Genomic DNA, 23,233 nt, shown 5'->3' on the forward strand with positions numbered 1-23,233 from the left:
TCCAGGTTGACCTGGGAAGGATTCTAGCCAAGTATGGGCAGTGGAACCCAGACTTCCAAAAAATGGTAAACCCTTTACCCTTTAACAGTTGTGTAATACTCCATTGAATGGCTTTAACCAGCCCCTGTTGTGAACACTTGGGAATTTTCCAATTTGGGACGAGGTCTGCCAATGCTGTAATCAATAATTGTGTGCACATAGTTTTGAATACCCATGGCAGCTTCCTCTATAACAGATCCCTATCCTGTCAGAAACCAAATCAAGCCAGGCACTGGGGGCTCACATCGGTAATCCTAGCAACTCAGGAGGCAGAGATCAGGAGGACTGCGGTTCTAAGCCCAGGCAAATAGTTCTCTAGACCCTATATCAACAATATCTGACAAGAAAAAAACAGGACTGGCAAGTGGCTCAAGTGGTAGAGTGCCTCTCCAGCAAGTGCGAGGCCCTGAGTTCAAAACCCAGTACCCAAAACAAACAAGCCAAAAACCAGCTCAAGTCTCGATCTTGGAGCTCAATGTGCAGATTCCTGGGCCCCTCTAAATGGGGCCCAGGGCAGGTGTATTTTCTGAAAACACTACTCTTAGTTCTGATGCACAAATCAAAGCGGAAACTCCCACAAACAATGCTAAACTGCCTCCAATCCGCAGTGAAGGAGAGAGGGCGCTGGCTAGCATCAGTTGTCACATTTGAGGCCAATCAGACAGAATGGACATGACAGAGCATTGTTGGTCCTCCTGGCACGTTTTTCATTTTGAGGGAGGCTGGGGATCTTCTCTGTGCTCATGGGCTATTTGTATTTCTTCTTCTGCTCCTTTTTTGGTGGTGCTGGGGATGGAAGCCGGGTCCTCGCACTTGCTAAGTAAGCACTCCACCACTGAGCCACACCCAGCCCTGTATTTCATCTACTCAGTAACTCACTATTCAGACCCTTTTCAATTTCCTCCTTTTTCAGAAGTTCATCTTTTTCATGTTGATTCGAAAAAGCTCCACTTTTTCTTTTTTATGTAGTACATGTAAGAAGAATAAATGTTTAGCAAGGCAAATGATATAGCTAAGAAGATGAAAATTGAAACTTTTTGCCACAGAACAATTGGAAAAACATTGAAAATGCACAGTCTGATCATTTGGGGTATGGAATAGCTGTTTACTTCTCCCCCTGGTTTGGGGCTAACCCATGGAAAAGTGGTGGCAAGAAAACTGAACACCATTCCCCTTCCTCCTCCCGGATGCAAACTTGATCTCTGGTGTTTTTTCTTCCACTTCAAATTGCTGGATTTGGACTTAAAAAATCACTTCTTGTACTTTAACAAATTATTTCTCCCAACATTTTAGTATGAAAAATTTCAAACAGTCCGAAAAGTTTGTAGAAATGTACCGTGGACCTGCATAGCCCCATTTCTGCCTCTACCTCCCCTCTACCATCCACCAATCAGCTTTGTTTACTCTGCCCTTCAAAGCCAGGGGCAGGCTTCCATGCACTTTCCCAACTGATCATTAAGTAGAGTTCAATATTTGTTTTAAGATTCTCCCACTGGAGACGTCTGGTTCTTCAAGAGCCATTCTCTGAGCTTTTGCAAATGCGTACACCTGTCACCCACATCCCCATCAAGATATCGAACCTATATACAATCACTCCAGAAACTTCCTTTATGCCTCTTTCCTACCCAGAGGGTCCCATTGTTGATTTTTTTTTCACTATAGACTACTTTTGCCTATTTTAGCACTTGATATAAATGGAATCATGCAGCATATATGCTTTTGTGGCTGGCTTTTTTTCTGTCAGCAAAATGCATTTGAAATTCAGCCTTGCTGGAGCCTGGGTCCATTCATTTCTTTTCATTGCTGAAGACTATCACTTTTTTTTTATTAGACAGGGTCTTGCTGTATAGCCCAGCTTGCCCTGAACTAGTATTGATCCTCTTGCCTCTGCTTCCTAAGTGCTGGGATTACAGGTGTGCTATACTGTGCCTGGCTCAAATATGTCTTAATATTTGGTGGTACTAGAACCCACTCCCCCTTCGTGGTTTTTCTGTTGTAGAAATTTCCTCGATATTCTTGTTTTGTTGGATCCCCAGATAAATATATTCAAATCATTTTCTCTTGTCCAGAAAATAATTCCACTGGGATTTGCACTGTGGTTAGAAAATGTGTAGATTCCTTCGGGGTAGAAGCCCTAGCTTTCTGATACCCAATAGGGAGAGGGATGATGGTGACTGCCTTTCACTGAGTAGAAAGGTGATCAGACTTGGGGTTGGGGGAAGTATGAGGAGTTTGGTTCAGACCCTCTGAGTTGGAGATGTCCATGAGAAGGTGACAGGGAGAAGAGGGGAGACTGAGGGCCTCCTCACTGGCCTCCTGCATTCATTGTGAACTCCATTCTTCAAGTGGCCACCGAGTGACCCAAAACTTCCCTTGTAAGATTAAGACAGCCTTCAGAGCCCCATGTAGTCTGGGCCTGCCTCTCTCCTACTTCCCCTGCTTCCCCTCCTGTCTCACTAGGCCCTACCCACTGGCCTTCTTCCCATCCCTTCTGACATTGGTTCTTCTTGTTCCCTGTGCCTGGAACATCCTGGCTGCAGCTCATTATATGGCTTGCTCTTCCATCCTGTAACCTCGGCTTAAGTGTCTCCCCCTCAGAGATTCTTCTCCTGAACCCCCTGTGTAAAGTAGACTGCTCCCCACTTCCAACCAGCTCCACCAAGCTGGGGTCTTTCTCGCTCTCTTTCTCTTTCTCTCTGCTCTTTGTGTTTCCTTCATGGGCCTCAACATGACTTATTACTATCCTATGGTGCATGCGTTTGTATCACTTCTCTCCTTTCCACGGGTACTTTTATGTGTCAACTTGGCTAGGCTCTAGAGGCCAGTTCACCAATCACACAGTAATCTGTGGCTGTAAAGGTATTTTGTAGCTGTGACTGACATCTATTAACTTCAGTACGGGAGAGTATCCTGGAAAAAGGGGGTGGGCCTCAGTCAGTCAGTCGAAAGGTTTTAAGGGCAAAATGTTTCCTTGAGAAAGAACACATTCTGCCTGAGGACTGCGAGCTGAGAGGTTCTGGCCCTCCTTTCCTGATGGCCAGTCCTATGGATTCTGGACTTGTTTAGTCAGGCCCTCTTAACTCCCCGCCATGTGCATTTCCTACTGATTCTTACTCTCTAGTATAATCCTGAGAGATGCACAGCCCTCACCCCAGTCGATACGTGAGATTGGGGATCAAGTCTGCCTACCTGCTGGTGCCTGACACACGTATTTCAGCTGAATCACAGAGTAGCTACACGCTAGGGAAGCCAAAGATATGCTTTATGTCATCATGTCCAGACTCATGTCCAGCCAGTCTTCCACTGGCTGGAAGATAAGTGAGCAGTAATAGCTTGCCCACAGACCTTGGCCCTGGGTCCCCAAGGGGCCTGAGCCTGCCGGAAGGGAAGAGGAAGGCTCTCCCTGACGGCCTCTGTCTGTGGTCACCTGGGTTTGGCCTCAGGACTGCAAGGGGTATGATGGGTTGTGGAGGAAGTCCTCCCCCATGACTGTGGTTCTTTCTGCCCCTCTCGTGGGAAGGCCTTCGGGCCTCCATCTGTAGCTCCTCAGGAACCTCCATCTGACAGCTGCGGGCCTCTGCTCCACAGTCCACTTGGGGCAGGGGCCTGGGTGGGACTTGAGGCAAAGCCACTGTCAACGGCAGGAAGATGATAGACTCATGGAAGACCTCCAATGTCTTGCACCGGTTCTTCGAGGGGCCTCAGGGCTTCAGCCCAATGTGGGAGCCTGCTGGAGGGTGAAAGTCAAACCCCTAACCAGATGCACTGTATCACAGAGAATGAACCTCAGAGCCACAGAGAAGGCCAGGCTACAGGCCAGACAAGAGCCCTAAGAGCAAGGGCTAGCACATTTCTGCTGAAGGAGCAAGTCTGCTGAGGACTGCAAAGTGTCCACTGGCTGTGCAGACAGGAGGAAGTTGATATTTTGACCAGAGGACTTAAAAGCAAGGAACTGAGATGAAGCCAGATTGCTCTGGGTTGGAGGTGAGTGGGAGGGGGGAGGCAGGCACTGCCACTCCTTAGAGAGGGAAGCAGAGAGCTGGAGTTGTCACTGGACGGGTGGCCCTAGGAGGATCTCAGCAGAGAGAGACTGATAGTGCAGGTGAGAGGAGCACTGAGAATAGAGTATAGGGAGCTTGCGTCTCTGCGGAGTACATGGTAATACCAGCACCTTGAGGGCAGGAGCCACACTGCTGGGGTGCAGTGTGGCAGCTGGGGTCAGGGAGCTAGTCTATACTGTGTTCACTCTGGCTCAGCATTGGCCACCCATGTGGCTGGCTTGGGATGTTAGATCCTCTGGCCATGGAAGGCAGAACCAGCTCAGTGGGCCAAGCTCAGCTTTTATTTTGGGTTTCCAAGGGCAGGAAGAGAAGTGAGGACAGCTGTGACCTATAGAGGTTCTGGGTCTCTGAGGGCTGGGTAGGGGTTTTTTACAGGGCATGGGATTCAGCTCTTTGAGTAGAAGATTCTGAGCAACAGTCACTGGGCATGTGGCCCAAACACAGAGCTGGCAAAGGGTCAGTGTACCTCCTGGCATGCAACCTTGCTGCCCCTTGGCCCACTGAGAGAGAGGGAAAGGCCAGCTGGGCCCAGAACTCCAGGATGGCCTTGAGGGGAAGCTGGGGTCTGCTTGGACAGGGCACTTGAGGCAGAGAGACAATACTCACAGGGCGTGGTGACTGGCTGTAGGACACCTGTGGTACACACTACCTGGACCTAGGAGGAGAGCTTGGCAAGAAGCAGGAGGGGCCTTCAGGTACTAACGATTTCCTTGACCCTCCCTCTGGCCTACTGACTGGGGATGCTGCTTCTGCCCCTGGAATCTTTGCCCTTAGTCACAGCCACTGAGTGCTGGGTGTGTCCATCTTTCGAGAGCATTCTTAGGCTGTGCTGGACGTGACAGGACCACCCCAGAGCACATTCTGACTATATCTGATCCCAACTGTTGCTTCAGCTGTGTGTGTGTGTTCCAACCAGCTCCTTCCCCACCTTTGTGACTGCTAGGATTGGGCAGCAGGTCAAGATTTAAAGGGGCCAACCTAGGCCTCCAGGGGATAGGACTCCTTGGGAGGGGGTGGGCTCTCATAATGCCTCTCCCTTTCCACTGGAGTGGCCAGCCAACTTTGACCTTCCCCCTGCATCCCCCTGATGAGCTCTCCTGGCTCCTGAGAATAGGCAGGCTTGAGGGAAGCCCAGGCTTTGGGACAGAGGCAGGGGGAAGGGAGGCGAGGAGACTCTTCTTTCCACACACTGCTGGGGTGCTCAGCTGCCTGACTGCATTACTAGGTCTTGTGGCTATCTGTGAAGTGCGGGGGACATTTCTACATGCAGCCCACATGTCACTTGCCTCAAAGTGACCCTCCCTGCCCCGGCCAGCCACTCTGTGTGATTCCCCAAGAACTGGATCTCTAACTGTGTGTGCCACACTCTCAGTGGACTACTAGAGTCCCGAAGTTGAAGCTTTTGCTGTTCTTCTCTGGCTCATTTGTCTGCATCATCTCCCTTGATTTCTGGGGCCGTATCCAGATATCAAGTTGACAAGGTACCAAGCTCAATTCCATCTGGACTCACTCTCCATATTCCAGGGTTGCACGCATGGGCTTAGACATGGGCCAAGAGGATGGTGTGTGGAGAGTCCGGATTCCCAGAGCAGGTCTCCCTGCTCCTGCCCCCAGCACAGGATGGTTTTCCTGGCCACCTCTCCTGTATTTCAGCTTTTGTAAAATGGGTAGCAGCACGAATTACCCAACTTTGTCACCCCTCTGCTTTCATTGCAGCATCTGAGGGACCAAAGACACTGGCAGGCTTAGCTGACTTGGTACTGAATGCTCCCTGGAAAAATGAAAACATAGAGGCACTTTTCTCCTGGCTGTTTATTACAGAACAAAGGAAAAAAAGCCGCACTGGCTCGGAACAGATGCCAGATTTCAAATGTAGAAGCGAAATATGAGGTGGCAGTAAAATATGGTTACACAAAGTCTGGACAGTGAGAAAAGTTTATAGGACAGTGGGTGTGGGTGTTCTGTAACAGACACTTAAATATACATGACAATAATTGCAGATAGAAATCATCAAAGACAAACCCCAAATCAACTGTTAATGTTTACAGACATTTCCCCCAAACCACAGAGCCTCACATTGAAATGAATGCTGAAGAACTTGAAAGGAGACTTTAGGCCTTGCCACGTGCACTGAAGCTGCGACAAGCTGGGGCTTTCTCTCCATCTGAAGGACAAAGGGAGGGAGCTCTAGCTCTAGTTCCTCCAGGTGGACAGCACCTAAGACAGGGCTCAGAGTACAAGCCATCTGTGCCCCTTTCCCAAATCTGAAGGACACTCTCAGCCTCCCAGCAGTGTCTCTGAAGGGCGCTTCACAACGCAAAGGCTTCTGCCAGGGATGATCACCGGGAGGAGCCAGCGGACACCGAAAGCTTCGCAAAAGAGATTAAGAGTCACACCAGGTGCTATAACTTTTAGTGAAAATGGAAATTACTGACCAAGTGTTTTTCTATTTGGCATTTGTCAGTCTGCACAACACCCCTTGGTCACATCCACGTGGCTCATTACATCAAGACCATAGTGACTCATCCACCTGGCTTAACAAGGTATCACTGGGGCGAACAACACAGTCTGCGTATTATAACAATGCATAGTAAACACAAAACAGTGCGTAATAAACACAACTCTATTGAAACCAAAGCCGTCACTTTATTTACAAAGTCACAAAACCAAGTATAAATACTTCTGTCATTAATGTTTAGGAAAACCATTTACAAAATTTTCAAATATGTACAAGTAGCTTGAAAAATCGCCAGCTTTCCGTTGTGTCTCAGGTAGAGAGGGGGATGGGCAGGGCCAATACTAACTCAAATTGTAATGAGGAGCCAAGGGTGGCTGTCTGGGGCCAGCTGTGAATTGCCATGGCTTCAGGCCACATCAACATGGGGGTTTCTATGGACATCCTGCTCTGATTTAAAACTCCCCAGAACCCTGGATAAGTTGACCAGTGTTCTGGGCTGCTCTAAAATGTCATCAATCAGCCTCAAGTTGCACACCCAGTCTTCATCTGGGCCCACACCGGGGTTTTTCAAGAGAACATGGATGAAATCCACCTCGCTGCAGTCAGGTGGTGAGATCAGACCACTTAGTGGGGGCCGAGCCTGGGGCAAGAAGTTATCAGGTGGCAGCTCAGGGGGCATATCCATTCTGCTGAATGGACCCGGGGACTGGCTGGCAGCCACGGCAGAGGCAGCAGTGGCTGCAGTGGCAATGGCCACATAGCTTGGCGGCTCAATGGCCTGAATGGGACTCATGGGAGAGAAGCTGGCCGTTCCCTGCTGGAGGGACTTGGTGGCGCTCAGCACAGGCACGGGGCCCCGCACCGGACTCTGCTGGAGGTTCTGATTGCCCATCAGGCTGAAGCTGAGGTTCGTCAGGGCAATACTCACTTTCTGGCCAGGACTGACTCCTGGGGCCACCTGGCTGGGGTGTACCCCTGCCTTCTGAGCTGGGAATGCGAGGGCTGCTGAGGGCACCCTCACGGGTGCCTCGGCAACGATGGGATTGCTACCAAAATGCTGCCAAATACTATCATTTGCTCGGCTGGAAACCGCTATGGTTGCCGCTGCTGCCGCCACCACCCAAGCAGCATTGTTGAACTCCATGGGCATCCTTGGCACACCGGGTAGTCTGAGCTGGTGGGGACTCAGGGGCTGGCTGCCCAGGGGGCTGGGCAGGGACACTCCTGGAAGGGTAACCTTGGGACTCTGTGGATGCTGGCAGGCAGAGGCAAGACTGTCCAGGGTGTTATGGCCGAAGCCACAGGCTATGGGAAACTGGGGGCCAGAGATGAGTGTTCCTTGCTGCTTCCTCAGAGTCGGGGAGGTCAGGTCCATGACCTCGTGGTTCTGGTGCCTGGTGGGTGGCATTATATACTCGCTGGATGGGGGGCTCACCTTGGTCTGGCTACACTTGGAGGTGACTTGTTCTTGGACGGCTACAGAAAGAGAGACATGGGGGTCAGTTTCAAAGATATCTTCAGCTTAGGCTTTGCCCATTGCATGAGAGTACAGGTCCAGGGTGTACCCCATCTCCTGCTCTGGGCTCCTTACCAAGCATCCTCTGCCCCCCTCCCCATTCTTCTGAACTGCCTTCATTTCTCTGCCCTTAGCCTGGAATGCAGGTCTTCTGGGAAGCCCTCCCAGACCTCTCAGGTCTGTGCTCACAGCACCCCTACCAAAAGTAGACCATGTTGGACTTGAAAAACGAGTGGATCTGTCCACCTTTTAAAGTAGATTGGAAGCTCCATGAGGCCAGAGGCTGTGTCTGCTTTTATCCTCAGGGGTCTGTATCCAGGCACTGTTCATGCCTTGACAGATGGTGCATATTTTGTAGGAGGAAAAAGAAAAGAAGGGAGAGAGGGAAGGAGGAAGGAAGGGCAGGGAGGGAGGAAGGGAGAAAAAGAAGGAAGGGAGGGAGGGAGAAAAGGAGGAAGGAAGGAAGGAAGGAAGGAGGGAAGGAGGGAAGGAAGGAAGGAAGGGAAGAGGGGAGAGAGGAAGGCTGGGGAAGATGGCTCAGCCTCTCACACTGCAGAGGGCATAGCTTGCCTCAGCTTCTCCACCAAAAAGTGGGGTGAGAAGTAGAGATAAGTCTTCTGGTCGCCTCTGTGCTCCCACAGCCTAGACAGCCTCTGAACCCAGATCTGAGACCCCCACATTTGTGGCTTTGGAGTGCAGTGGGTACCTTTGTAAAGGCTGGAATCTAAGAGTGAACATTCCTACCCCCCTGAACTCTGGAGTGACTGTGGTGGAGAGACAGGAGCAGAAGAAGGAAGGTGTCCTAGGTGCTTAAGGTTGGTGGGTTCGCTCATCCTCATGAAAGTCCACTGTGGCTGGTATCTACTGGTACTTTTGTGGAATGGAGCCTGAGGTATGTGGCAGTCATACAGTTTTCCCAGGGTCAAGTAGGAGCCAGGCAGGAGCTGCCAGCCCTGGTCTGTCTGACCCACCCCACGGTCTATACACACAGCTGCGAATGGAGTTTTTTTCTTGTAACTATGTGTAGGTTCTTTTGTGAGCAAGGTGCATTGATGGTTTGGGGCTAGGTTATAGCCAAACTTCCTAAGGCTAACCCTCTGAGGCCACTGGCCTTTCTGGAGCTTAAGTCTTGGGCAGGTAGGACACAGACATAGCAAGTATCAGGCCCAAACAGACAAGAGTTTTTGCATAGGAATGTATGAACAACGATGTGGACATGGCATTGGGCTCAAATGAAGATGCTGACCACCAGTCTGAAGGCTAGTGGACCAGTGCATCAGCTGGCTTGCTTCAATCTCACCCACTGTTCCAAGGACAGCTTAACGTGGGTTTCCCTGGTTAGTCTGTAAGCTCCATGAAGTAGGGGCCACGTCCAGTTTTTAAATTTGGTTTTTGTCATCCACATTCATAGTAGGATAGGAATCCCTGTTATCTGTGGAGGTGCTGGGAGCCCCCGATGTAGAGTCTCTGAGGTGGAGTGACCCAACCCCTTTTTCATTCCTCACACCTCCAGACAGCCCAGAACCCACTAGGAATGGAAGGTATCTCCAGCCTATATGAATGTGTGTTTGGGAGGAGGAAAGGCAGGATTAGAACTCTGGTGGTGTGGCAGTCCCCATGGGCCTGATCCCTCTCATTGAGAACAGTGGCTTTAAGGAGTCTGAGTTTAATCAATCTCTTGAATTAAAGTCATTTTGGAATCATTAAGACCAGACCTCCTGTCTGAGGGTACAGGAAGTGGGAGAGGGAAAGAAAATGTTAGAGAATGAAAAATATTGAAGCATCCCAATCATCTATGAGTGTAATATAACATAACACACTACAAGTTGTTTAATGGTGGGGGAGCAGGGTGACAGAGAAGAGTAAGTGATGGAGGGGTGGATCTGATTAAAGCATGATATATACATGTCTGAAGTGCCAAGGCAAAACCCCCTTGGACTAGCAATACACACTTTCAAAAAAATGAGGGACAGGAGGGTAAAACAGGTCTTTTCCAGGGGTGGTTACCACTGGGGGAGGGAGGGCATAAGGAAAGGGAGAATGAGGGTGAATATGGTTGATGGATTTTGTATTCATACATGAAAATACAATAATGAAACTTGTTGAAATTGTTCTAGGAAGGGGGAGGGGACAGAGGGAGAACTGTGGGAGGGCTGAATCTAAGATGTTGTAAGCACACATGGAAATATCACAATGCTAATAAAAAATAAATAATAAAAACAAAACAAAAAAGTAAAACAAAAGACCAGACTTTCAATTGGGATCTTACTCTTACAGGTGGGTTGAACTGCTACGTGAGAGCCCCAAACTGGGACCTGTGTAACCGACTTTCACACCTCCCCTCTCCCTCAGTGCTTTTGGACCACAGATAGTAAACTGTCTACTTGAAAATTAATTCTCCCCTCGCTGGCCGCTTTGAGAATATTGATCTTAACTGCTTACCTTGAAATTGACTCATCTGCTGGGCGATATGCACACTCTGCTGTTTAGGGGTCATTGCCATAAGACCTGATCTCTGCTTCTCTTGCTAAATAGAAGATGGAAAAGACATGTTAGATTACAGCTACCAAGAATTATTAGCCTCGGATTGCTGTGTGGGTACCTAGGGCTTGGCTTTGGTGCAGCAAAAGCATGAGTGAACACACCAACACACACTCGCATGCATGCCCCACCCTCCTGAGCAAGAATTCCACAGATATAAATAAAAGTAGGCTTTACACCTGGGTTAAGAAAACCAACTGCAACAGCATAGGATGGGCAGGAGAGACAGCTTAATAACAAGAGCACATAGAAAGAGACGGAGGCATTTCAGGTATCTGTCTGCTCAGGATGGGTCAGCAAGTGAGATGCGGTCATCAAAAACCAAATGTAACATTAGGCTGCATTATTAGAAGCAGAGTACAGAGAAGGAGGGAGGTGACAGTCCTGTGCTACTCTGCCTTGGCTAGACCATGCCCCACAGTGCTAGTAGGTATCTGGGGCATGCCAGTCTCTGGAGACCTAGACAAACTAGCTGCGTTCAGAGGCTGGTAAGTAATGGAAGTAGGAACTGGACTTCAAGTTATCCAGACAAGGCAATACTGGGCAGGCCAGGGACGCTGGGGCTGGAGCAGAGCAAGTTCTGGGCTATTTGGTGGTGAGTGTCACGGGGAAATGATGGAAGCTTGCTCCAGGCGGTCCTGGCACTAACAGCTGGATGGTCATATGGTCAGACAGACACACTGCCAACTTCCCTTCCTTCTCCTGACTGGGTGCAGCCTGGACAATGGGAAGGAGCTTCCTGTCTCATCTCAGAGCTGGCAGGGTGGGTAGGGGGAGGAGCAACACTTCAGGGCCTCAGTCCCAGCACTCAATCTGGGATCAGCTCATGGGGCCAAGGGAAGAACACAGTCAGGTGAGAAGGCCCCAAGGCCAGAGAAGGCACACCTGTCTCTGAGGTCCTCAGCTGGTCAGGGTTAGGTCACTGCAGGTCTGACTCAGTCTGGTGTTCACCCTCTCTGTTGCCATGCCTGCAGGCCATGTTCTGGCCCATGCCCCCAGAGGCCAGTAGACTTGACCATACAAGAGGGGGCTGCCCGTGCAGTGCCTGCTTTTCCACTAGGGTTCTGGGCAGCCCTCCTCTGCCTCGGTGACTGGCAGGGGAGAGGGAGAGGGAGAGGGCGGGAGGAAGGCTAGTGCTTGGGAGTGTGCCGGGCCTGTGGGCCTGGCAGCAGCTCCTGGCCTTGGTTCCTGCCAAGGCAGAGAGGACAAACACATGGCCCTGGGAAGACTACACCAGAAGCCATTTCCCCAGACTGGGCTTGCTTTTCCATCCCGCCCTTAGGCTGCTTCCTGTCCTAGCTCTTCCTCCTCCTGCCCTGGGGCTGCTGGGTAGGGGTGGAGGGAGGGGCTGTTTCTCAGCTGACCTACACAGCTGCCCTCTTCCTGCTGAAGTGCTGGCGGGGTGGGCAGGGTATGCTTACGTCCTGAGGGCTCTCCAACCCTTATTTCCCCTCATCTGGCAATGGAGGCAAATAGGGTCAATTGACTACCCCAGGCCACACCATCTGATCTGCCCAAGATGCTGTGGGTGGGTGAGCATTTCAGAAGGCAGCCTCTAACTTCTGTCTCCCCTCTAACCCTTATACTAGCCTGAGGACATCAGGACAGACCTACAGTCTCCAGCTTACTGGTGTGATACCTGAGGCTCAGAAAAGTTACATGACTTGCCGAAAGCAACATGGCTACGAAGGGCAATGCCTCATAACTGTAGACCAGTGCTTTGGCCCCTCAGGCCTGACACCTCTGGAAACCAGTTCCTGTGTGACCATTTGGTCCACCCTTACCCTACCTCCATCCCCACTGGCTGCCCCATTAGGTTCAAGGATCACAGTTGTATGGGGGCCAGGGCCGGGGACAGGCTAGAGAGTATGATCAAAGAAAGAGCAGGGGATGGAAGAAAAGTGCAAAGGGAAGGATGTACAGAGAAAGTGCCTAGTGGCATGGGAAAAAGGGAAGGCTGGCCTAGGGCTGGATTCAGAGGATGGAGGCCCTGGGTACTGCTGGCCAGATGAAAGAAAACACTTCACACCCAGGCCAGGTTCATAGGGACAAATAGGAGGAGGAGTCTTTGTCCAGAGAGGCTCACACTGCACAGCATCCAGAGTCTGAGGGGTAATCTGGTCAGCACCCTTGCCTGGCCCGCAGTGCTGGTGGTCCTCTCTACAGGACCCCATGGGCTCTTTACTCCACTCGGGTGTCCAGGGGCATGGCCACTTCTCTGCTCCCACCCTGGTGGGTCCTGTTGTCCCTGGCAGAGGGAGCCAGGCATTCTCTCCAGGCCTCCCGAGGAGGCGGCTTCCTTTGTTTTGCAGACAGGCGCCCATCCTTTGTTCTAAATCAATGTGCTCTAAAGATAAGACCCAAGAAAACAGTTGTTGCCTTTTGACACTGACAATTAGAATCGTTGGAAAATGGAGAAAACAGGAAATGACAAATGGTTTCAGTGACTAGGAGAGGAAATGGTGGCTGAAAATGCTGCTTAGTGATGGTACACTCTCTTTCTGTCCTCGTGTGAAGGACATCTCAGGACGTGTGGCTCTTTATAAGCAAAGTTATGGAGAGGTCATCGAACGACTCAGTTTTCTAGGGTTATAATTGCCATGGCACTCAATCCTATTATGCCAGGGACACTGACAGGCAGGCCCTGTGTGAGTCCAAGTGTGTTTCTCTAGTCCAAGTGTTGGGGCCAGCAGGAAGTATCAGAGAACTGTGGCCCCCTGATCTTCCTCTCACACACCCTCTCCTAGCCCCACTTGAGCCACATTCACAGACAGGTCCTGGGCTGCCTTTCTGGAAGCTTCCTGCTGATGCCCAGGAGTTCTAACCCCTCCTGACACCCCACCTGTCTCTGGTGGCCCACAGAAAGGTTAATGCCTCAACTTGTGTGCCAAGAGGAGAGAGAAGGCAAAAGGCCTGAGACCCACTTGAATCCAGCTACTGCCTACTGGTACCATGGAGCCAGCACAGGGCTTGCCAATGGACTAGGCCAACCACTGCATTGGCTTCACCTAGCAGCTACCATGTGCTAATGCCTGCCCCCTCCTGAGCAATCATGTGGATACTTCCAGCTCACCCCTGTAGAAGTCATTACCAATTCAACACTTAATCGGAGTTGGGGACTCTCCAACTCTCAAATGTGGGGCGGGGGGGTGGTGGTGGGGGCAGAAGGCTGGGGAGCAGCAGGAATTGGACAGGTGTCCCAAAAAAGTTCCTGGGTTTCAGCCTGATTCAGACAAAAGTCACTCATTACATGGTCCTCTAGAGGACGGTAACATGGCCTGTGATGGAGGAAGGGAGGGAGACAGAGGAGGTGGGAAGAGAGAGGAGAAAGAGAGGAAGAGAGGAAGGGGAGCACAGAAGAGAGAGAGGGGAAGGTTATTTTCCCGTAGAAGGCAACTCCGCCTCCTTGGGCAGCAGACACTGCCCTGTGAGTGCTCCCACAACAGAGCAAGGGTGCCATGGGGCAGAAGGCGCTCAGCTATCTGCCCAAAGGTTACCAAGCTCTAGCCTGGGTTTGTTTATTACTCCACAAGGAAAAGCACCTTTTTTGCAGATTTTGGAAGCCAGAATTGGAAACAAGTGACTTACCCTTATGGCTCTGGGGCCCCTCAATCTACCTGCCTGATGGGAAGCTAGGACTTTCGTTAAGCCCAGCCGGTCTCTATCAGTCAACAGACAAACCCTTATTGTTAGTCTATCATGGAGCTTACACTAGATGGGGACTGACAAAACACAAGTAAATCAGTCAAAGATCATGTGCAAGACAACATGGCAGGGTGAAGGGATGGTGAGTGGGCAGACCCTGGCAGAACCCTCGGGTCACGTCAGGATCCCGAGGGAAGTGGAAGCCGCTGTGCCATTCTCTACGTCAGGCAAACTGTGGGGCAGTGTTGGCCGGCTGAGATCTTTCCTTGCCTTTCTGCACAATGGTGCAGGAGCTGCTGAGCCTCAGTAATTGTGCTGCTCTTGGGTTCAAACTGATCAGAAGCTATCACTGAGAGCCTCACAAAATAAATGCCATCGAAAGCTAGCAGCAGAGCTCAGTGTGGGCCACCCTTTCTATCCTCCACTTGCTGTCTTTATCCAGGCCCATCACTGTGAGAAATATTCTGCCTCCTCAGTCATGGTGGTTTCAGGGCTGGCTGGTCCCATCTCGGCTTGGTTTAAAGGCCGGGAATGATTTTTGGCAGAGGAAATCAGTGTCTTTCTTCCCTCCCCACCCCCCATGGTGCCTGGATGCTCTGTGTCACTCTGACTCACAGGCTGCAGTGACAAGGTGCTAAGAGGACGCATTCAGGGAATGCCAGGCCTGCCTCTCAAAGCCCCCCCAGGTGGTAGGGAGCCTCGGCTCAGCCCTACCCTCAGCACTGGGGAAATGCACTGGCTGGACCAGAGAGATAATGAGGTAGGGAATGGGAGTTGTGCACCAGCTGGGATCCTCTCATTAGTGGGTTCTGAGGCCAGGGCAGGGCCCTGAGCGCACGTCTCCATCCGTTTTGCTAACTCTGTGTCCCTGGCAACTTTGGCCTGGTCATGATTCTTCTGGTTTCAGCTAAACAGGGAACAGCTGAGGAGTGGTGCGACTCCAGGGGAGAGAGAAATCAATAGCCCTTGAATGGAAAGCACTGCTTGTTCTTCCAGGCCAGGGCAGGCAGGAGAAAAGAGAACAAGGCTGTATGTACCAAAGCAGAATTTCCATTAAAGGCCCGAATTCCGGGAGGCCTTTCGGCTTGATGACCATCTTCTTCTGATCACTATCACTTAGCAAATGCTCATTTCTCCAGCTTGCTCTACAGAGAGAGCAGACATCCTGTGCACACTGATGCTTTGTGCACCAGAACAACAACTCTGCGACCCAAATGAAGCTCTCTGCCAAGGATGGGCTCCATCATCGTACTCTCTTGGCCGCTAACGTGACTGGGCCATACCATGCCATTCCTTCTAGACTCAAGAATCTAGAGACTGATCCAAACCACAGCCACCTCGGACAGGCTCAGCTCGGATGCCTTCTGCCTGCCCTCTCCGTCTGCCAGTCCTCCAGTGGGGCAATCCAGCTTCCCAACTCCAGGGTGCAGGGCTCAAAGAATACTGCGGGGCGCAGGACCCATGGCAGACTCCTGGTAGGGGAGGCAGTCCTGGGCACCCCCTAGGTATCAAACAGGCAGGCATCAGCTGGGGGATTGGTGGGTGCAGGCTCCCAGTGTGGCTGCAGGGACAGGCAGGTGAGTAGGGAAGTGGGGTGCCGGAAGGTGTGTGACGGGGGGGGGAGGAGCAACTACATCCTAGGCAATCTCCCCACTCATTTCCCGGGAGGCGAGGTCGAGGTGCCTGGAGACATTTGCTTGCTTGCTTGTTTGCTTGCCAAAAATGCTAAGAAGATAGAGCCTAGCCGGGCCAGAGAACACTAGGGACCACTTGCAGGTGTCCAGAGCCTTATGATGGCTTGCAAAAGGCCTGGCTTTGGAACTGTCACCTCCTGAGCTCCTCCCAACAACCCTGTGAGGCAGGCGGGCAGGCTGAGCAGGGGACTGCGCCCCGGTTGACAGATGAGGAAAGCGAGGCTCAGGGAGAAGTGACTTACCTGCAGCGGCGTCGCAGCTAGGCAGTAGAGGAGCAGGCACCTGCCTCCAGGCCTTCGGATCCCAGCCGCCCCAGGGCGCTGCCTCTGAGGTGCTGTACGAGGAGGTGACTCGGGCCAGCTCATGAGCAAAGGAGCTGCCGGGCAGGAAGGACTCACTCCCCAGGGCCTGGCGGGATGGGGGCTGTCGCCCGAGGCTGACCTGGGGGGGCCTGGCTTCCCCAAGCTTGCAGGCTTTGTCTACATGAGTCTACAACAACCGATTGAACAATCCATCAGCTGTGTGGCCATGAAATGGTTCTGACTGATTTTGTCACTGCCCTGACCACCTACTTGGGCCATCTGGGGGTTGTGGTTATATACACCAACTGGCTTGGGGAAGAAGAACCAAATAGCTTTTTTGGCTTGTCTTGGGTCACAGACTCCTTTGAGAAGCAGTTTAAGGCACTTGGTGTGTCTCCCCCTCCCCAGAGCACCAGCATTTTACATCTAACTGGAGGGATGTTTTTTTGGAGCACTTAACACCCACGAATGGATTCCATGTGAAGAATCCCCTGCCTTGAGCAACCACTGTCTCGTTGAAAATGGGAATAAAATTCTGTCAGATTGCTGGTTCACCAGCAATGACTTTTGACCCACTCCGATCCCTCCCCATGCCCACTGTCACCCCAGCAACAAGAGCACACAACTTGAAGCTGGTTTGGAGGCCTGAGTGTGTAGACATGCTGAAGAGTCTGAGGGCAAAACCATCTGCCAACAGCAAGCCCTGAGCTGTGGTCCTCCTGCACTTGACCCTGCCCCTGCCAGGGCCTCAAGGTGTCATGACTTGTGTGGGTGGGAGCTCCCTTGCCGCCATGCTTTACAAGACAGGGATTTCTCCAGCATGGGGCATATTGAATGTGTGACCCAATTCTTTCAGCCAAGGCAATTAAAATAACTGTATACTTCATATCCATGTCAGCAAGGGCTTTAAAACTCAAACGAGACACCCAGAAGCCTTGACACCCCAAGGAGCACACACGTGTGTGGCAACAGTGGCATCCAAAAGAATGGGGGAGGCCTGTGTGAGGAGCACTTGTTCTTACACATGGACCAGTGCCTCATGCTCTTAATACCTGAGCTGCAAGTGAGCAACTGTGTCCACCAAACCTCCCAGGAGAAGGGAAGTACTTGTCTCCCAAATCTAAGCTAAACAGCTGGATTCAATTCAATTCACTGCAGTAAACACGTGTTAACACCTGCTGTGGGCAAATCTTTCCAATGGATGCTACTCCCTCCACTACGTTTGAGTACATTATCTGAAATAACAAGAAGAACTGCCACCATCGAATTTATTGAGCACTTTCTATGCTCCAGGGACTAATTCAAGTGCTTTACCTACTTGGTCTCATGCAATTCTTACAAACAGCTGTCTAGGAGGTCAGGGCTATCACAGTCCTTATTTTACAGATGAGGACGCTGAGGTCCAGAGAGGTTAACTAAGTTGCCCAAAGTCACACAGCTAGTTAGTAGCAGAGCAGGATGCACACCCAGGTATGCTTCATTCCCAAGGCCATGGTGTGTATGTGTGTGTGTATTCAGTCACTAACTTTCCATATGAAGAAAAGCTTTGAAATGGAAAACTGTTATAATGTGACAATCAAAAAAAGTACAGGCAAGGTGTCACAAATTTTTAAGAACAAGTTATAAATATTTTAAAATGCAATAAGAAGACAACCTAACTTCTTGGAGAGTTACAGAAATGACACATACATCCAATCCAGACACTTTTTTTTGCCATTCTGATGGTTTTTGTAGTAAACACATAGGGTTCAGTGTCCCCACCCCCTGCCCCTGCCCCCGACCTGGCTCATTAGTGCAGAGCCGAGATCTACCACATCTGTAGCTTCATTTCATCAGGCTCCCATGTGTCCTTGGAGCAAGGTCACCTGCATGGGACAGGAGTCGAAATGTGGCTTTTTCCCTGCATACTTAGCACCTTGATAATTCCAAACACTATTTTATAGGCCGCACTGGCATTTTAAAAATCCCAATATGCAAATATTCCTTGGTTCTGCTGACCGTCCTGCTCGATGATGACACATTCAATAGCACTGAATGGAGCTCGGTGGTAGAGAATGAAAGCTGTTTTTAAACTTTTGCTCAAGAATCCCTGGTAGCTTTGTGTGACTTGTCAGATATTAGTGATGGGTTAAGAAACGGGAACCCCCCCCCCCCCGCCCCGCCCCGGTGAGCATCGGCATAGGTCACAAGATCACTTCCAAGATGCCCCAGCAGTATGGGCAGCACACTGAAGAATGAACCTGGAGCCACTCATTAAGCGGAGCAGACCCATGTGGTCACCAGGTACAAGATGAAATTAAGCTGCCCTATCACACCAACAGACTAGGTCCCACACTTATAGGGTGTGTGATAAACTTCCTAATTAAATAAAAGGCACAAAACCCATGCCCATTAGCCACAAAGCTCCCAGTCGGAGTTGAGACTGAACGTCATACTTTTCTTTCCTGGTGGCAACTGGCTCAAAGACACACGGTAAGTAAATGACAGAGCTGGAAGTTGAACCTGGGTCTGATTTTTTGAAAACTCCAGGTGTTTAATAGCAAACACTAAAGGCGCTCAAGATGGAGGAATGCTCAAATCCAGACTCTTACACTTATGCTGAGGCACACCTCATCTCCCCTTCCAGCCTCAACGTCCCTCAGTGTCTTCTTGCAGGGTACAGTAAGCACTACTGGTAGGTCCTGGGGTTCCAAAGGAGCCACCCAACTGACTGTCACGTTCAGGCAACCGAGGAAGGGAGAGGCAGGATTTCCTTTGGAGACTTCCGGATTTAGACAGCAGATTTAACACATGCATCTAAATTCATTCCATCCCAAAGCCTCATTAAAACTACAGTAAGGGCTTATATTTTGTTTTGTCTTTAAAGTCAAAATCCTACCAGGACAGGGAGACTGGAGAAGAGATAGAAACATGTAATTTATGAAGCTGAAAAGTGGATAGACCTATCCAGGCACAGTGGTACACCACTGTAGTCCCAGCTGAGGCAAGAGGATAGCCTGAGCCCAGGAGTTCGAGGCCACACCAGACAACATAGTGAGAGCTCCATCTCAAAAAGGAAAAAAAAGGTTGACCAGGGTAATTGACCACCCAGCCCCAAGGAGAGGCTGGCTGATGGGTTATGTGGGAGTTGGTTTTACTGTTGTATTGGTTTGGATTGTATTGGTTTTATATTGTCTTCTGCACGTATAGCATGTATTTCAAAAAAGATTTTCTTTAGAGTAAACAGGAATCATGACAATAGAAAATATGGTGCTATGCCAAAGGAGTTTAGGAATTTGGGACCTATTGACTTGTCTCTTCTGTTATAAATCACAGGTCTTCTGGAGCTGCTCCAGGAGCAGGGGGTTGGAGTTCAAGGCAGCAAACCCTAGCTCAGCACGCTCAGCAGGACATTGAGAACTTGCCTGGTACCAGCTCTGGCTCTCTCAGTTCTTGTCAGGAATGCCACCCTTCCAGGCCCAGGGATGTGGAGCTCTGCCTTCTTCCCCCAGAGTGTGTCCACATAGACACTCAAGCAGCTCGTTGCAGCTACCCCTCTCTTATGGCCACCTGTGTCATCTCCTCCCTTTCTAGCTTATCCTTCTCTGCCCTCCTGCCAGTGAAGGTCTCCCCCTCTGCCTTCTTCCCATCTCCCAAATACTTTTCTAACTTTTCTACTCAGGTCTTCATTCTCTGTAGATGAAGGAGAGGCTCCACCGTGTGCTCCAGATCACCAAGCAAGTTAAACACAGTCTGACAGAATGAGTTACCTAGACCAGCTGTTGCTAATGCTTGGCAGAGACTCAGTCTTTGGGCATAAAACCCTGGGACCCACCTTCTCAGAAACATTGGCTGCCACCAACTCTCCACTAGGTAGGTGGGTGCTACAGTTTGGATCTGGAATGTTTCTACAGGTCCATGTGTTACAAGCAAGAGGTGGTGGCACATAGTGGGAAGTTTTAGGTCATTGGGAATGTGTCCCCAAAGAAGACTGTGGGACACCTACCTTTTCCTCTTTCTCATTTTTGTGGCTGGCCACAAGGTGGAAGGACTTCCTCCACCACGCACTCCTGCCATGATGTACTGTGCTTCCACAGGTCCAAAGCAATGGAACCAATCAGTCATAAACTGAAACCCTAAAACTGTGAGCCAAAATAAACCTCTCTTTATAAGTTGATTTATCTCAGGCATTTATCACAGTAATGGAAAGCTGACTAACATAATGGGGATACTGAGGCTCATCCAGGAAAGGGCCTTGCCCCACATGAAAGAACTCCCCATTCCTCATACCTAGTCCAGGGCTCGGGGGTACAACCCATTTATCCCAAGGCAGGTCTGAGAGCCAGGAGAGAAGAAGGGTGAGGTTAGGATACTCAGCTTTGATGCTTGGTCCAGTGAAAATGGATCCATATGAGAAGCAAAGGCCAAGAGCTGAAAGGAGAGTGTTCCACACTACATTGGCCTCTTTGTTTCTCACTGAGAGTAACTAGGGCATGCTGCATGTCTGAGTTCCACAGGCTGGTGTTAGGAAAGCCACTGCTGCTCCATCTTCGCCCCAGGGGTGTGCTCCTGAAAGTGGCCTGCAGCCTCTGCACCTCACTTTAGGGTGGACATCCTCAGACTGGGTTTTGGAAGAGTGAGCAGAGGCTTTTGGAGGCTCATATTAGTACTAGGAGAGCAGAATGGATGAAGTGGAGGATCCTTTATGGTGAACCAGATGGAGGGATAGTAGCCAGTGCCAAGCCTCCTTCTTTGTGGCTCCGATCTAAATGCTCTAGGAGCCCTTCAGGGTCAGAGAGTCTGGCATGCTGTCCCCACTGTCCTTGATAGTGACAGCAGTGCAATCTCAAACAGCTGATCATTCGGAATGCAACCTCCCTAATATTGACTGGGAAGATTCCTCAGGGGTCCAGTACTAGCCCTGTGATACACACCCTGGAGGAGGCAGACTCTTGGCATAGTTCCATCTGAGATGCCCAGGCCTGAGCCCAGAAAGGGACTAACTTTCTGAGTCCTGCCCCCACTGTATCTCTTTCTCTTGACTACCCGTTTCTTTTGTGTTGTCCCAACAGGGACCAATAGCTCTCGCTGGGGCAGACTCTGACAGAAGCCAAGTCAGCTTGATACCCAGCTTCTCCATGGACAAAGAAGAGCCTCATTCCTCTCTTCTGCCCACCTCCCTCCACCTCCTTGCCATTTGACCTCCAGTTTCCCAGTGCTGCTTGCTTCTTTATGGCCTGCCAGTCCTTATACAGATATTTTAGTCATTATTAACATATCTAAATGATACCAAGGTCAACAGCCTGGACTCTGAGACTTGTCACACACTGACACAGGAGAGAGGGCTCTTCCCATAGAGAGGATGGAGGGCACTCACATATGCATATAGCAGAAAGCCCACCTACTGGGCTTGGCAGTAGGTGATCTGAGAACTGTGATAACCATGTTAATCTTGTGGTGCCAACCAATGAGGGGAGCATGGAAGGACACTGAAAATACACAGAGGCAGGTGATGGGGTCTAGGCTTAGCTTCTCCATGTACTTGGCAACTGTGTGACCTCAGGCAAGTGGTATTACCTTTCTAAGCCTTGGTTTTCTTATATAGAAAGTAGGGACAATAACAGAGTCCATGCATGGGGCTATTGTTAGGACAGCATGAAAGAACAAAAAGAAAGTCCTCAGTAAAGGGCACAGTGCAATATACACAATGGCAAGGGCTGGGTCTGCCTTCTATCCATACCCTCAAGGGCCTGGAAGCCAGGTGACCTGATATTTTGCTTGCCCATTTTTGTTTCTGTTTTTTCTTCAGACAGGGTCTTGCTATATTTTCCAGGTTGAACTTGAACTCATTATCCTCTTGCCTACACCTTCTGAGGTGATCTGAGTTTTAATCTGGGCTTTACCATTGGCTGTGTGATTTTTGAAAGTCTCTTTCCCCCTTATATCTATTGAGAAGATCATGTGTTTTATTGCTCATTATTCTGTCAGTCTGGTGTAATACACTGATTTTCATAGGTTGAACCAGCCTTGCATTCCTGGGATAAATTCCACTCGGTCAAAGTATATAATCCTTGCTATTTGTTGTTGGATTTAGCACGTTAGTATTTTGTTGAAGAGTTTTGCATCTCTATTCTTTAGAGATATTGCTCTATTATCCCCTTTTAGGATATAGTTGAACTAGCTAACTTCCAAGGTCTCTTTCATTATTCATTCTCGGATTCTGTGATACTAAGACAATTAAGAAATAAAACAGACAAAACTTAGACTCCTTGCAGAGCAATTAAGAAACCAAACATTCAACTTGCTTACTTCTTAAATAACTTTTGTCTGTCCAGTCTGCCCCACTTTGAAGTCCTAACAATCTTTAGATGCTAGTATGGAAACTAAAGTCTGCCAGCTAGTTCTTTTTAAATTTTTGCAAATTTATAGGGGATTGTTTTCTTAGAACTAAGGTCAGAGGGAGAATTGAATAAACAAGGGGAAGGGGAAAAAGCCAACAATCCAAACATTCAATGAAAAAACAAAGAAGCAGTCTGGCGACAAACCAATCAAGATAGCCTTGGCTTTGCTTTCCAAAGTAGTCAGTATACCACCTCCCACCCCTGCCATGCACACCTCTATTCCTCTATCTGTCTAGTGTATGCCAGAGATTCAGATTCAGATTCTGAGGCTCAGAAAAGTTACATGACTTGCCGAAAGCAACATGGCTACGAAGGGCAATGCCTCATAACTGTAGACCACAACTATCAAAGGAAGGATGTGGTAGCCATGCCAGTGGTGGCTCAGATCCCCTACCATGGAGCACATAATGGATTGTGAGCCTCCAGCAACCACCCCTTGGATCCATCACTGCCAATGCATTTGGCATGGGTTGCATTCTTAACCAACGACTGAACATGGTGATATTATAGTAATTCAGGCCCATTCCTGTGACGTGCACAATTCCTCTAATGGATGACTTTGGCGCATGAACTGTTCATTGGCCTGGCCAAACCTTT

General features: G+C 49.9%; 1 protein-coding gene across 5 annotated transcripts in view; it reads right to left on the reverse strand.

Moving 5' to 3' along the window:
* Nucleotides 1–5,907: 5,907 nt before the first annotated feature.
* The window catches only part of Mamld1 (mastermind like domain containing 1), a 113,887-nt gene continuing 96,561 nt past the window's right edge, over nt 5,908–23,233 (reverse strand). For 4 of the 5 annotated variants that reach the window (XM_074062194.1, XM_074062191.1, XM_074062193.1 and 1 more), the window contains 2 exons: nt 10,517–10,601; nt 5,908–8,034 (listed from right to left, as the gene is read on the reverse strand). In XM_074062194.1, the coding sequence (XP_073918295.1) occupies nt 6,965–8,034; nt 10,517–10,601 (1,155 nt within the window). In that variant the 3' untranslated portion in view covers nt 5,908–6,964. Of the gene's footprint in view, nt 8,035–10,516; nt 10,602–16,196; nt 16,444–23,233 lie in introns of all 5 variants that reach the window. The other variant, XM_074062195.1, reaches the window with a different exon arrangement.

Source organism: Castor canadensis, chromosome X (assembly GCF_047511655.1).
Source record: "Castor canadensis chromosome X, mCasCan1.hap1v2, whole genome shotgun sequence".
NCBI lineage: Eukaryota > Metazoa > Chordata > Mammalia > Rodentia > Castoridae > Castor > Castor canadensis.